The sequence below is a fragment of the Protopterus annectens genome, chromosome 6.part0, assembly GCF_019279795.1.
Source record: "Protopterus annectens isolate FY-2018-M chromosome 6.part0, PAN1.0, whole genome shotgun sequence".
Classification (NCBI taxonomy): Eukaryota; Metazoa; Chordata; order Ceratodontiformes; family Protopteridae; genus Protopterus; species Protopterus annectens.
In genome coordinates this window covers 826,158,123-826,174,386 of record NC_056737.1, presented here as the reverse complement: position 1 = coordinate 826,174,386, position 16,264 = coordinate 826,158,123, and the positions used below count along the sequence as shown (strand labels likewise).

At 36.6% G+C, this 16,264-nt stretch overlaps 1 protein-coding gene across 1 annotated transcript in view; it reads left to right on the top strand.

Annotated features, from left to right (window-relative positions):
- Window positions 1-16,264, top strand: part of TDRD9 (tudor domain containing 9) — a 2,841,455-nt gene that overhangs the window by 517,414 nt on the left and 2,307,777 nt on the right. The window contains exons 10-11 of the mRNA XM_044074496.1: window positions 970-1,024; window positions 11,636-11,720. Coding sequence (XP_043930431.1) covers window positions 970-1,024; window positions 11,636-11,720 — 140 coding nt within the window. The remainder of the gene's footprint in view (window positions 1-969; window positions 1,025-11,635; window positions 11,721-16,264) is intronic.

The following is a 16,264-nucleotide window of genomic DNA, read 5'->3' as shown; positions in this document are numbered from 1 at the left end:
TGGAGATTGTCCATTACTGTGAGAAATCAAAACCATTGTCCATCTCCTTTGTTCAAAGTGAGTTAAGGCTGGCAAATTGCCAAGCAAATCCAAAGTGGACTGCTAGCTGCATTACTTTTTGCCATGAGATCAGTGACTGCCAGTTGGATAGTTCAGGTTTTGAGCTCTGATGTATCCGTTATGTACCTCAAAAGAAAATTCCTCCATTGCAGTTATTTTTGACCACCATTTCCTCCTTTATCAAGGAAATATCGCTTGGACCAGGAGCTGGGCCTCCATTTTAATATATTGGTACTACAGCTCGTCAATTTTCTAACCACCTTCTGGCTGTCCTCCTGATTCTTTTATCTGAGAGACTTTACTGATTGATAATTGTCTGCTCAACCAAGGGGGATTCCCCACTATTAGATGCAGCAGACAGATTCTTACTGTTATTTGATGTACGAGTGGATACTCCCTGGTGGCGCACGGTTATTCTCACATTAGCCCCCTGCTTTTGAAGAGCCTACTCCATCCAGCAACTGCTGTAGGGTTTTCTCAAAGTCTGACAGTCGTATGATTTTGTATGTTTTAATGTCCAAATCTTCAATGTTTTTTTTTCTCAGTTTGCAGGAATTACTGTTGCTTGGTGGTTAAAACTGAACTTGTGATCTCAGTGGCTATGCATGCTCCTTCGGTGCAGTTTGTAATGGCACAGTGTATACTAGTATGAAATATAAGAAAGAATATCCAGAATTCAGTGGAATGTAAACCACATCATAGATCCACCCAGATAGGGTCTTCTTACAGATCAAGTGGTACATTAAAAAGTTTATTTCTCAGTTGTGTTTTAGTCCATTAAATACTTAAAATGTACTGTAAATCTGCTTTTTTTTCTGCCTGCATTATCCACAATTTTAAGATCAGCGTGAGCAGTATTCAAGTAATAGGTAGTTGTCAATTTATATATATATTTTTTTTTAATTATAGGTTTAGCTGAAATAAATTACATGCATGAAGCTATTAAGAACATGGTTAATAAAAGGTAAGACATTTACATTTTATGAATAAAATATTGCAGTATTTAATCAGTAGAAAGTTGTGTGTTGTATTTTTGACAGTTTATTTCTTCATCTTGTGGTTATATCTTCCCACAGTTGATGGGCATATATGTTTACATTTTTAAATACTTTATGCAAACCTTTTTCCACATATAATATTGCTGTAGTATAGCAGGTGAAGGCAACTAGGGAGGTGCCTCCCTTTCTCTGCTGCTAAAACTTTGTGTAGACTTTACAATGCTTTACTTACAAGGAGGCACTGTACGTGTAGAATAGTGCTGAATAGTTGAGGCTGAAGTGCACTGCCCTACATCTGCATTTTTATTTAGTTTTTGTTACTTTGCCTGGTTTAACCCTATTTTTTCAAGCCTGTTTGCAAAAGGAACCCAAAGAGAAAAGCTCCTGTTATAAAATATAGTTCACAAGCTGGAGTGGTGCAGCTTTGACCAGAAGACTTTGGTTCCATTAGCTGCTCATGCACTAAAGGAGTCAGGTCGAGGAAAGAGGAATGATATGGCAATGTCTTCATAACTGTTTCAGGGGAGGTTAAAGGGAATGTGCTTGAGACATTCTTACATCCTACTTCTGGAGGAGAATGGGGATTAAGACTAGCAGAGCTAGCTGGTAAGATCGATTTTTGGATGCATTGAGGTGTGTACATCATGTTGAAGGGTAGGGTGGTGTACTCAGTGTCCCACTGCATATACATGCAAGTGTAATCCAGCACACTAGGGCTTAATGAGTAACCACGACCCAGCATTCCAATGGCTGTTCACAGTATGATGACTTCTGTGCATCCAGACCCTTCTAGTATTGTAGGGTAGCAAAAGGCCTGCATACTACAAAGAATTCCTGATTGAAGAGTGGAGTCCTGTTGGGATGTGCCCCATTTTTGGTGACCCTGAGGAGAAGCATAAATGTGTGGCATGGGATCTGATGCCAACCATGGCTGAAAAAGGTACAGATGATTAACAAAATAAATTTAATATATAATTAGTAGTGCTGTGGTAAATTCATCAGGGCAGTGTAAACATAGGAAGCAAGCAGAAATGTACCGACGGTGCTGGAGAATCGGTCAGGGAAGTGGAATATAGGCGTAATGTAACTAGCACTTCTGGGAGTTGGCAAACGAATCTGAAAAAAAATATTTATGGAACAGAAAAACTTATCAGTGCTCTCTCATTTATCACAGGAAGATGCATCTTTCCCTAAAGGCACAGTGCCTGTTAACTTTAGAAGAGAGCAAATACTTTTATGCCCTAGTACAAGCACTGTGGGTAAGAAGGCTAATAAAACAGATTCTACCTGCACTGCTAAATACTATTTTAAAGAAGTGATGATCAAGATGTAAACTTAATGACCAGTTAACAGGATGAGTTGGAATGTAATTCAGTGTGTAATGTGTTTGAAAATAAGGAATAGAACAAAAATATAGTGTCTGCACATAAGATACCGGTTTTGTTGAACGAGGTGGTGAAGTTGCTTTGTCCCACAAAATTTTATAAGTTATTGATACTGTTTCTAAAAAAAAGTAGCTGCTTACATGCAGTCTTTTTCGATCCTATGACAAGCCCTTTATTTTTTAACTGCTAACTTGCAGTTTATTTGTACTAATTTGGAAAATCTTCAAGTAACTGCAAGTAATAAAGCCCAAATACAGCATCAAATTAACTAGATCCAGGAAAATCAGTTACTTCAGACTGCTCACTTTACCAGTATAAAAGTCAAAATTGCATCCAACATGCATCAGTCTCTAATAAGATTTTTTTTTTTTTTTTTTTTACTTGAAAAAGGGCAAGCTTCACTTCAGAATAAATTGATTCTTAAACCAGAATGTGTAGGAAACATTTAAGAATACACTGGTGTACCAGAGGAACAGGATAGGAAAGTGGGTCTTGACAAAGCTCTACAACTTATTTTTCCTTGCTGTTCTAGATGACAGCAACACGTGTGCTTTTGAGCTGTATAGGTTTTCTCAGTCTTCATTTAACTCCTTAGGTGGTTCCAAAGTAACCCACAGGCCCATTATTATAAAGTTTGTGTAAAACTGTAATATGGAATGAATACTTACTACTGCTGTAAGGAAAATGGGAGTCCAAGTAGAGGTTGTTCCAATTTTTATCTATCATGACTTGCCTTTTGAAATAGTAAGACATTGGAGGACTTTTTCTGCATGGTTTAGGCCCTCAAGACTTCCTATTTTTTTTTTCTTTCATCTTTCCCTCTTTATTATACACATCACCTGCCACTATCTTCAGAGGTGTGGTGAAGCATATTTATTTGCTATTGTTTCAAGTACGGGGTCCCTGAGGGAAAAGGTATGTTTTTTTATTATTGATATATGCAAATTAAAATGACAACGTCTGTGACTCTTGTTACTTTTTTAAGTTGAGATGTGTGTTGAAATTTATTCAGAATTATTAGGAATGGATTTTTTGTTGCAAAAGTCACACTTAAGTGTGGTAATCAATGTTCATACGTACCTACAACAAATAAATGGATTAAAGAAGTAAATGGTAGTTTTATCACACATAGGTCTGCTGCTGTTGCTGTTGCTAACTAATGAAATTGTGGCCTAGATTAAATGGTTGTGTAACTGCTATTTCTGTGAAAATGAATGTCTTATTTAAATATATAGATCAGTTTGTAGTCCTGTTCTAGAATATCAGGTGTTTTTAGATGGTATTTCTGTTATCACTGAAGACCACTAGAATTCTCTGTTTATTTATTTATTTGCAGTTTGATTACCGGGGAAGTCCACTGGGCCGAATTGACCCATTTTCAGTGGAGGCCCGGGGAGAAAAGCTCCAAGATGCATTATACAATTTAGATGCAACTGATAGTTAATATTAAAGATAATATTGTGTAGAATAGTTACTCATAAATGCATTCAGTATCATGCATAGTTAACAAATTCATTAAGCTTGAAGGTAGGGATCATACAGTTTCATTTGAGGAAAACAGATACGTGTTAGGTGTGGAAACAGTTTGCATGCAAACCTTTTAAGAAAATGTAAATACGCTTTACATACACACAACAGTAGAATGCTATTTACAAGGTTGGGCTGTGTGAGGGTAACTGTAGAAATTGTTGAGAGCTTAGAGAGAGGCTGTAGAAATTGTTGAGAGCTTAGATAGGCTCATAGAAGATAACTATGAGAGTTGTAGAGCATGGGAACCAGAGAGAGAGAACCCCCTTTGATTAGGTTGGGTGAAGGCAGGTACATTTCCATTTAGTGGACAGGTGTTTGAATAGTTGGGTTTTGACGTTTTCTGAGTTTGGTATGGTCTTAGTGTGGAGGGAAGGGAATTCCATTTTTTTGCTAAATTTCCTAATTGTATAACACCAGGTGATGAACTAAGCAGAAATTTAATTGAGTTATACAATAATACCGGCATTAGTATGATGCGTTTTTTATCACCACATTATCAAAAGGAAATTGTTGTTATTAAAGAAAAGATTAAGACTTTGGATGAAACGATAAAAAACTTTGATTGCTTTAGAGACTTTTTAGTCCTTTATAATGGTGTGGAGGTGAAGGCCGACAGATATAGGGCTACTATAGTTTCAAGGAAACAGAACAAACTGAGAAGAGACATCAAAGCATATCAAATGAATGAGGCTTACGTTGTTTCTGAAAAAACATTTGACAATCAGAGAGTTGTTTGTGATGGAAATAGTAGTGGTGGTGTTTTGAGACAAACATCTGAAATCAATACAAATACAAAATCACAAACTAACAATAATAAGAGTCAAGTGGCTGAAGATATTTTGCTAACAGATGTTGTAAGGGGTGGGAATGTAACAACACCTGTTAATGATATAGTTTTCACTGACAATGACACTTAAATTAGTTATGCGCAGGTTGTTTCTCAACTCATTCAAGGGCAAAGTCAAGGCCCTTTTCCGTTGAACAACCAACAAAACAAAAAGACTCGGAAATGGTACAACACCACTCAATACAAAGGGAAAGGAAAGGGGAAAGGGAAAAATCAAAATCAAAACCACTAAAAATCCAAGTGGTAACAGAGAATTGTGAATCACACAATACAGAAGACTTTTGTATTAATGTTGTAAATTTGTCTACAGTTGTTTTGTCGAATGATGTGGAAAATGTTTTGAAAAAAGGTTTTTCCTTTATACCCAATAATCGTATGCATTTAGGAAGATTTTTGGTTGATTTTAGACTTTGAGAAAGTTGAATTTGAGTTATATCATGCAAGATATTATTACATTTTCTGATTGTACACCAGATAAGAAACCAAAAAAATCAAGTACTTTCAATCCCCCACTTCAAACTACTTTGCTAGTGTTTCAGAATTTGTGTGAAGGTGATTTTAGAAATGTCCATCACCATGAATATCATGAGAATTTGACTTTGGAAGAAAAAACTGCTTTAGAAGACCTTTGTAGGAATTCAGATATCAGAACAATGAAAGCAGACAAAGGTGGGAAGATAGTTGTTATGAATACTGAAGATTATGATAGGTCTATACTAGCTATGTTGGGAGATATCAACACTTATAGGAAAGTAAACATACAGGATGTGAAAAACAGCTATCTTAAAGTGGATACAGTGTTATTTGATATGTTTAGCCAGGGTGAGTTGGACCATGAAAGTTATGAATATTTAATAGTGGAATATCCAAAATTAGCTTCTCTTTTTGGTATTCCCAAAACACAGGTAAACCAGGTCAATCCACCCTTTAGGCCAATTATTTCTGCTAAGCATTCAAAAACTGAAAATATATCTACTTGGTTAGACTATATTTTAAATCCAATAGTACAAAAATCACAATTTTATCTAAGAGATTCAAAAAGAGAAAAGAATGGCAGGACACTGCTGGATTAACTCCTTCTTTATTAAAACAACCAAAACCGCCAAGGATAAGCGCTTTCGGGTGTGGTACCCTTCATCAGATAAAAAGGAACAAACATTACCATTATTTTAAATTAAAAGCCAACCAATCAGCAATCAATAAACTACCCGCCTTTTTTGTATGGTGGGTTTCAAAGGAACCATGTCATTTAACCCTGGGCTCCTATGAGCCCTCAGCTCCAAGATCCATTTAGATTCAAGAGATTCTATCAGCAACCTTATATCCCCTCCCCTGTTATTTAACCTTACATTAACCACAGCCCTGAAGCTGAAAGTGTGTGTGGAGTGCTGTTCAATGTGCCTATAAAGAGCATTATGCACATTTTTATTTCTAATATTGGAAAGATGCTGTAGAATTCTGATTTTAAACATATTATCGGTCTTCCCAACATAATATGCTGTGCAATGTTCACATGTAGCCAAATAAACTATGTGACTAGTCCTGCAAGTAGCCCTTGCCTTAAGGTGGTACAATTTTCCAGTAACAAGGTGTTTAAAAGTTGCATTCTTATTAATGGACGGACAGGCTTTACATAAGCCACAGGGAACGCTGCCTGGGCTATCCTTAAATGAATTGGATGTAGTAAAAGCACTTTCAGTGCAAAGGATGTCCTTTAAATTCTTATTTCTCTTGTATCCAAAACTGGGTCTAGTTCCTATTAGGCCCTTTAACTTATTGTCACTTCTTAAGATGTTCCAGTTGTTAAAGACTATATTTTTTATATCTTTGGTATTACTACTATAGGTGACAAACAACTTAGGTTCCCTTTTTGTATATCTCTGTGGGACTTTGGCCTTAGCTTCAGCATGCTCTTGTCTGATCTTATAATCATTTTAACGACAAGCACGTTAACGTTGGTACATATAGTTTTAATGTTAAACAACTAGCATGATGTTATTTTAAGGTATAAAACCCTGGGTACGGATAACAACTACTTGAAAGAGTGTATTTCTCTGGGTATAATACCCAAAAAATCTATGCTGGTGTCAGAGAAATTCAACTTAAATCTAAGGAAAGATGTGGTGGAGTGACACCAGCATAGATTTTTTGGATGTCAGTATCACACAAACTAGTGATGTTTTTTTATCGAAGTTATTCAGAAAGGATTGTTGGAAGAACAGTCTGCTGTGCTTTGATAGCATGCATCCCTGTCATATGTTTCCCAACATAGTTCAGGGCCAGGCAGGCAGAATATCTAGGATATCAATGAATGATGTAGAATATGAGAAAGATATAGAGTCCTTGAAGCAATGTTTTTTGGACAGAGGATACAATGAGGGGATGATCTGTGAGGTCATTAATGATAATAGGCAGAAAAGGGATAGTAAATATAAACCATGGATCAGACAAGAGCATGCTGAAGCTAAGGCCAAAGTCCCACAGAGATGTACAAAAAGGGAACCTAAGTTGTTTGTCACCTATAGTAGTAATACCAAAGATATAAAAAATATAGTCTTTAACAACTGGAACATCTTAAGAAGTGACAATAAGTTAAAGGGCCTAATAGGAACTAGACCCAGTTTTGGATACAAGAGAAATAAGAATTTAAAGGACATCCTTTGCACTGAAAGGGCTTTTACTACATCCAATTCATTTAAGGATAGCCCAGGCAGTGTTCCCTGTGGCTTATGTAAAGCCTGTCCGTCCATTAATAAGAATGCAACTTTTAAACACCCTGTTACTGGAAAATTGTACCACCTTAAGGCAAGGGCTACTTGCAGGACTAGTCACATAGTTTATTTGGCTACATGTGAACATTGCACAGCATATTATGTTGGGAAGACCGATAATATGTTTAAAATCAGAATTCTACAGCATCTTTCCAATATTAGAAATAAAATGTGCATAATGCTCTTTATAGGCACATTGAACAGCACTCCACACACACTTTCAGCTTCAGGGCTGTGGTTAACGTAAGGTTAAATAATAGGGGAGGGGATATAAGGTTGTTGACAGAATCTCTTGAATCTAAATGGATCTTGGAGCTGAGGGCTCATAGGAGCCCAGGGTTAAATGACATGGTTCCTTTGAAACCCGCCCTACAAAAAAGGCGGGTAGTTTATTGATTGCTGATTGGTTGGCTTTTAATTTAAAATAATGGTAATGTTTGTTCCTTTTTATCTGATGAAGGGTACCACACCTGGAAGCGCTTATCCTTGGCTGTTTTGGTTGTTTTAATAAAGAAGGAGTTAATCCAGCTGTGTCCTGCCATTCTTTTCTCTTTTTGGATTTTGCTGTTTGCTGTTTGGTGGGACTTTAGTCATAGCACAGAACTTTTGGATTTTGGACTTTTATCTAAGAGATTTATGGCATTTATTAAAAAATTTACAAAGTTTAAATGTTTCATTGGAGTCCACTAGATTTGGTACTTTGGATGTTAAGTCCTTGTACACTTCAATAAGTTTAGATCAAGGAATTGAATATCTAAGAGAATATTTAACAAAAAATACAGATTTTTGTTGGTACAAAAGTTAACACTATTTGTAGTCTAATGGAGTTAGTTTTGAACAACATTTTTTTTTCAGATTTAATAAGAATATTTATCAACAGATATCTGGTGTGGCTATGGGAGCAAGAGTAGCTCCAGCCTTTGCAAATCTTGTAATGGCTAATTGGGAATTAAAATTTCTCATTAAACATGTTCAGTATTCCAAAGTACAAGCTTACTATAGATTTATTGACTATTTATTTTTTTCTATGGACAGGTATGCAAGATGAATTTTTGAAAATGGTGGAGGATTTAAACATAACTACAAATTTTCTTGAATTCAGAATAAGTGGGTTTGGAGATTGTATTTCGTATTTAGATGTATAGTTAAGTTTAAATAGAGATACAAATACATTTGTTAGTAAAGTACACAGAAAGGAGGTATTTGCTAATCAGTACCTACACAAGGATAGTTTACACCCTGTACATATGAAGAAGGGTGTTATTAAAGGTCAGATTATAAGATTAAGTAGATTGACCACAGATGATGACACGTTTAAAATTGAAACATCATTTCTTAGAGCATTATTTCTTCAGAGAGGATATGACTTAGATTGGTTAAAGAAGATAGAAAAGGAAGTTTTGTTATTGAGACAAGGTGTTGTTAAGCCAATTCCTAAATCTGAAGATATTTGTGTAGGTCCTGTATTAAAAGCTGCCACCTTTAAGGATAATTACAGTGCAGCTTTTCTTATACCCATAGTGAATGAGATGTGGTGTATAAAGGAAATTATAGTTAATAATTGGAAAGTATTGTTAGGAAACAAAGATTTGGTAGATAAAATAGGTTTAAAACCACAATTTACTTACAAAAAGGTGTCAAATATAAAGTCTATGGTAGAGTCTGACAATAAGGTGGTTAACATGACTCAAAGAATAGTAAGTACGAAAAAGGGTACTTTTGCTTGTAAAAACTGTGCACAATGTAGATATATTAGTAACAGCTCATTTGTGACTTTGAAACATGGGAATTACACCATATGGGCCAAAGATTATTTTAATTGTAATACCGAACTAGTTGTTTACATTGCTTGTTGCTCTTCATGTGATCATTATTACATAGGGAAAACTAAAAGAGCATTAAAACATAGAATTTGAGCACAATTTAGCCATTAAAAACAAGGACAAAAACAACTCTTTGGCAAAACATGCTCTTATTTGTAAAAACTTTAAGAAGTTTGTATTTACAGTAGTAGAAAAGGTCAAATAAGTTCCATTTGGAGGTGATTTGAATAATATGTTGGAATGCAAAGAAACATTTTGGCAGTTATTTTTGGGGGCTGATAAAATACCAGGATTAAATGAGTCAATAAACTTGAAATGTTTTCTGGTGTACACATAGGTTTATGGTGTGATAACACATATATTTTTATATGTGGAAGTCACATTTACATGTGTATTTTTTAGATATGTGTATATATATTTTTTTATATATGTGTAGCTATACACATGAATTTTTTATTGATAGATAAAAGCACATTCAAAGTAATTGTATTTATTATGTAGTAATTGTTATATTAATTGTTTAATGATTTGTTGATGTCATTTCCTGTGATTTTTACAGTTGTTAGTATATAAGGATGGATGTGTATGTGGGGTTGTTTTTTCTGAGGAAGTTCACGTAATAAATCCAGTGAATGAAAGCGCTAAAATCATTTGTTTCATCGTGGTCTTTGGAATTGCACTCGAATATAGCTTGGTTTATCGTTTTAAGCTATAGAAATTGTTGAGAGCTTAGATAGGCTCATAGAAGATAACTATGAGAGTTGTAGAGCATGGGAACCAGAGAGAGAACCCCCTTTGATTAGGTTGGGTGAAGGCAGGTACATTTCCATTTAGTGGACAGGTGTTTGAATAGTTGGGTTTTGACGTTTTCTGAGTTTGGTATGGTATTAGTGTGGAGGGAAGGAAATTCCATTTTTTTGCCTAGTGAGAAAGCTAGAAGTTGGCCAGCAGGACGTTTAGGTTTATGGATAGTAATTAAGTTCTGATTTTCAGATCTGATAGCTCTGTTGGGTATATAAGGGGGAAGTATTAAATCCTGATTTTAACCAGTCCCTTCCTTCTGATAAAAACTCTTATCAGAGTTCTCATTGTAGATTGATAAATAGCTTATATCAGGAGGGATTATATGATGGATGTCATATTAAAAATCATAATTCTTAAGAATGCTCCAGTGTTTTTCATAGAGCCATGTTCCAGAATAGATATTTTTATAATATCATGTGATTTCGTCTTATCTGGTTACATGCCTGTTGTCTTGTTTTCAGCAAATATAGTTCATAACAAATGCAGGTCTAACAGGAGGATGTATGGTCACTGGTTTAAAGTTGCACTTTTTTTTTTTTTAGTACAGTTGGGATGTGGGGAGGGGTGTAAGGGGGGCTTGCCCTCCCCCCTGCAAAAACATACAAAAACATACATTTTTGTTTTGAAATGATGTGTTTAAATGGAGCAGCTGTTTTTGTTCTTATGACTTTCGGCATTGTAAACGTTCCCTCATGTACGATTGCAATGTTTTCATCTTGTTCTTTTAAGTTTGGGTTAGGTGTAAATTCGATAGACTGAAGTAGATCCACAGATATGCATGTGAGTTGTGTATGTGTGTGTATATGTGTGTGTGTGTGTGTGTATATATATATATATATATATATATATATATGTGTGTGTATATATATATATATATATATATATATATATATATATATATATATACACACACACACACACACACACACACACACACACACACACACACACACACACACATACATACAGTGGGTATAAAAAGTTTACACACCCCTGTTAAAATGACAGGTTTTTGTGATATAAAAAGAGACCACAATAAATTATTTCAGAACTTTTCTCACCTTTAATGTGACCTATAACCTGTGCAATAGTTTGGTGTTCACTTAACGTACCATGACTTATCCCTTTCCCTCATGTGTTGCTTTGCTTCTAGTTTTAGCCAGGGGAAAGAATTTCCTTTTACACCTTCTTCTTTGTGCTAGTTACTTTAAGTTTGGTAGAAAGATATAATGACACAATTAGTTATGTCTCGCACTTACTGTGGTTGCTTTTTCTGGTGCACTATTTGATACTTCAGTTATTTACCTGTAGCAGTGTACTTTGTGCACTTTCAATCATTTTGTTGTTGATGCATATTTGCTGCACATAATATGAAGCATTTATATATAAACTAAGTAATGCTTTCTTTATGTGGAAGACTGCAGATATATCCACTTCATTCCAGTGTGACTCTAGAAGAACAGAATGATATATTTGTGGCTCCAGTTCCTGGTTATCGAAAGGTATGTCCGTTTATTTGCGGTTTTGTTATTCCGTTTAAAGTAGCCACATTGCTAACATTAATGGCTAAGACCGTGTTTCTTAATCTCTAGATATTTAACATAGGTTTTCTAGGCCAAGCTCATTTTTGAAAATAAGTTTCTTTGTTTTGGAGAAAGTAGAACAAGATCCTGGAAGGGGGGGGGGGCATGGGAAAACCAGATAAAGGTTAGGGAACTTTACTGGCATTTGGTCTTGGAGGCTAACAGAACCCCTGGGTTAAACAAACACATTTCTATTGTACCAGTTCTCAGGTTGAGAGCTGCTAAATTGTAAAATTTCCCGATTAGATGGCAGTCCTGATCGTATTAGCTTGTCGTGGTACTTTTTCAACCTTTTAGCTTTTTAGTTCATTTAGTGTTTTTTCACATTTTTCATTTGTTTTTACAATATGTTTTTATGCAAAACCTTGTATATGTGCTCAGTTTTATTCAGTGTTTAACATTTTTAACATTTTCAATGTTTAATCACCTGCTTCAAAGCTTTATTTTGTGTCTTTATAAATTTTTAATACTTAATTGGCTAATAAATGTTAATTAGAGAGGGGATGGTGTATTTAAAAGAAGGCTTGACAGTGAATAGTATATCATCTGATTTAAGTCTTTGTGACGAAAACGCTTAACTTCTGGAGTGCATTTATGTTCAAATAACTGTCTCCTAGATCCACCATTTTGAGTTTTTGATCTCTGGTATTTGTGCCCTGGTTTTTGTGCTTTGGTTTTTGTCATCGGTGGGCGCTTGCCTCCTTGTTTTGGATTACTGGTTTATCTATATGGAGGAGTCAGAAGCTGGTCCCAGGTTTTGGACATTGTACAACTCAATGAGAGAATATAGTGGGTGGAAGGGCAGTTACTTAACATCATGGCACAACTTGCTGTGCAACCAGGAAGCGTTGTTCGTAATTTGGAGAATGTGGGACTTAAATAGGAGATAACCTCAGTTGGTTCACTTCCAGCCAGGAGAGAGAATGACACCGGAGCAAATTCTAATACCTCTGTGGTTCATTCCACGCAGGGGAATACACATGGAACTTTGGGTGCTTGGAGGAAACAGACTTCTGCTCATGGAGCACCAGATGACTGTTTAGCAGTTTGCAACCGCACATCGGCTTGTTATGATAAACAGCAGGACAATGTGTTTGTGGGGAAACGGGGACAACATCACTGGTTGGCTTAAGTATTGTTCTTTTTCAGAGTACAAACACTCTTATAATCATTTTAACGACAAGCACGTTAACGTTGGTACATATAGTTTTAATGTTAAACAACTAGCATGATGTTATTTTAAGGTATAAAACCCTGGGTACGGATAACAACTACTTGAAAGAGTGTATTTCTCTGGGTATAATACCCAAAGGCCTTAGAATTTACAAGTATCCTAACAGTGTTAAGGAGGGTACAGTATTTCATGATGAGTTGATTCAAATTTTTGACAAATGTGGACAAGACATTATGAGGGCCATCATTAGAGAAAATGAGAGAGAAATGAATAGTTTGCAAGGAGAAATTGAGGAATTAAACCATGTTATCACAGCTGATTTAATGTTTTCTGTTGAACAGGAAAAAATCAAATATTTTGATATTAAGAAAAGTATAGAGGACCGGTATGACCTGCTAATATAAGAGGAAATGCAGGAAACTTGATAAAGAGACCTGCGTGAGTACAAAGACAGGATTGCCTATCTGAAACCAAAATCTGATCACTATAAACCTAGGTTTCACCAGGGGGGAGCATATGATGATAGGAATTATGGATACGATAAAGGGAACAACAACGTAGGGAGGGGCAGACATATCCATTCTACTGCATACACAAACTGATACGAAGAAGAGTTTCATACTGCCCACCCATATGACCCTTTAGAGTATCCGGAGTTGAGAAGATCTGAGAGGTTAAGGCAAAAGACACCTGTACAATACTATCAAGGAGGAGCCCGAAACCGATGTATTGAACAGGGGGGACACTTGTGAAAGTAACAGACCTGATAAGTTTATGGAAAGTATACAGGTGGAAGGGTGTAGGCACACTTGGAAGGATTTTAGTATTTTCAACTACAGTGGGTTAGAAGTTACTGATAAACACTTTAACTTATTTAGTAAAGGATTCAAATGTATACCCAATTGTAGGAATCAAATCTGTAGCATCTTGATTGACCTGAAGATGTTTTTGAGGAAGAAAAATTTTGAAATTATGTTCGAAGGGAGGGTTTACCCACCAAGTGATATTAAAAAGAAAAGTATTATTAACCCATCGTTATACCCCCAACTAAAGAATTTTGAGAACCAAGTAGAAGCTGAAATAAGGGAGTAAGAAAGTAGAACGAGATCCTGGGGGGGGGGGCATGGGAAAACCAGATAGAGGTTAGGGAACTTTATTGGCAGTTTGTCTTGGAGACTAACTGAACCCCTGGGTTAAACGAACACATCTCTGTTGTACCAGTTCTTAGGTTGAGTGCTGCTAAATTGTAAAACTTCCCGGTCAGATGGCAGTCCCGATCATATTAGCTTGTCATGGTACTTTTTCAACCTTTTAGCTTTTTAGTTCATTTAGTGTTTTTTTGCAATATGTTTTTATGCAAAACCTTGTATATGTGCTCTATTTTATTCAATGTTCAGCATCATTTTCAATGTTTAATCACCTGCTTGAAAGCTTTATTTTGTGTTTTTATTTTGTGTCTTTAAATTTTTAATACTTAATTGGTTAATAAATGTTAATTAGGGAGGGGCTGGTGTATTAAAAGGCTTGACAGTGAATAGTATATTATCTGATGAAGTCCTTGTGATGAAAACGCTTAACTTCGGGAGTGCGTTTATGTTCAAATAAATAACTGTCTGCCAGATCCGCCGTTTTGAGTATTTGACCTCTAGTATTTGTGCCCTGTTTTTGTGCTTTGGTTTTTGTCATTGGTGGGCACTTGCCTCCTTGTTTTGGATTTTTATTAAACATACTCAGAGCGGCCACGGTGGTGCAGCGGTTAGCGTTGCTGCCTCACAGCAAGAGGTTCTCCAGTTCGATTCTCAGCTGGGGTGCCTTCTGTGTGGAGTCTGCATGTTCTCTCTGTGGTCGCATGGGTTTCCTCCGGGTGCTCCGGTTTCCTCCCACATCCTAAAGACATGCAGTAGGTAAATTGGACACACTAAATTGGCCCTAAGTGTGTGTGTGTGTGCATGCGTGTTTCTTCTGTGGAAGGTTGGGCGCCGGGCTGGCAACTCGACACTGTAAAAAAAAAAAACTCCACTGCCAATCATGAGCGGACAGATGATCCGCTGTGACGACCCCTAACCGGGAAAAGCCGAAAGAAGAAGATTAAACATACTCAGCAGTACATATTTATTTAACTGAGAATGCAGTTCTAACTTGTATACAAAATGTCTTTTCTGTGTTAGCACCTAAGAGTAAAGTACGTTGCGTTTCAGTTGTAGAGATGCAGGGAAGAAAGAGGCTATCATTAGAGGGCGGCGCATGTGTTTTGAGATTTGTATCATACTCAAATTTTGTAGCTTGTTTAGAAGCTAGGACAACTCTCCCAATCCACAAGTAATTGCAATGCTTAACTCTTCAGCACAAGTAATTAATTCTAAAGTTAATGGCATCTCTGATCCCTTCTCCTTAGCATTGTATTCATTTTTGCATGCGACTCCCTTTTTATGTGAAGATGTCCTTCCATTTCACTGTTGCAGTATTCATTACAATAGGGATCCCCTGCCAAAGGCAGCCCGATGTCCTGCCAGTATACCGAAGACTGCATTAAGGTATGCCGTACGTCACACGTATTCTCCTTGTATAGCGTAGGGCATAAAGATGAAATCTGGATGTACCCTCCTCAGAACAACTTTGCCGCAGGTCTAAATGCCATCTCTTTATCACCGGTCTGAACGCCTGTTCCATTGCTGGTTCACCAAGCTGTTTCAGATAAGTACCCTGTTTTTTTTTTTTTTTTTTGTATTGTTGCTTGTGGGGTGTTATGTCATCCAAGAAGGGGTAAATGCCAGTGTGGGAGACAGATTCCCCATAAAGACTGTCATGAGCAGTGCTTATTTTGTTTCTGCACTTCGCATGATCATACATCCTGTTCAGTTTGTCAAGCCTTTGTTGCTAAGACTCTCCATAGTTGGCTCTCTTCTTTGGCTTTTTTTTTTTAGCTAAAGATACGATGGAAGGAACTTCCATCTCTGAGAGATAGCCGTCTGTGAAGAAGGCCAAGAAATCTAGGTCAGATTCTTCTGCTGTGCAGCCTTCACTGCATGTCTCTCCCAAGGCAGGAGAAAGCCTGGAGGATCGCCTGGCTCTGCTGTTTGATTCTTCTGCCGCAATTGTTTTGTAGGCTGGTTTGGATCCAGCCATGCACACATCCTTGGGGGCCTTGCAGGCATCCATTTCGGATGTTCAGGGGAAACCGTAGTGGATTATTTCTGAGGGTCTAAGGGTGTTCCTCAGATTTTGGTCAGAGAGGAAGTTCTGATGACTACTATTGAATGCCTTCCAGGGTCTGAGCCTTCTAAGTTTT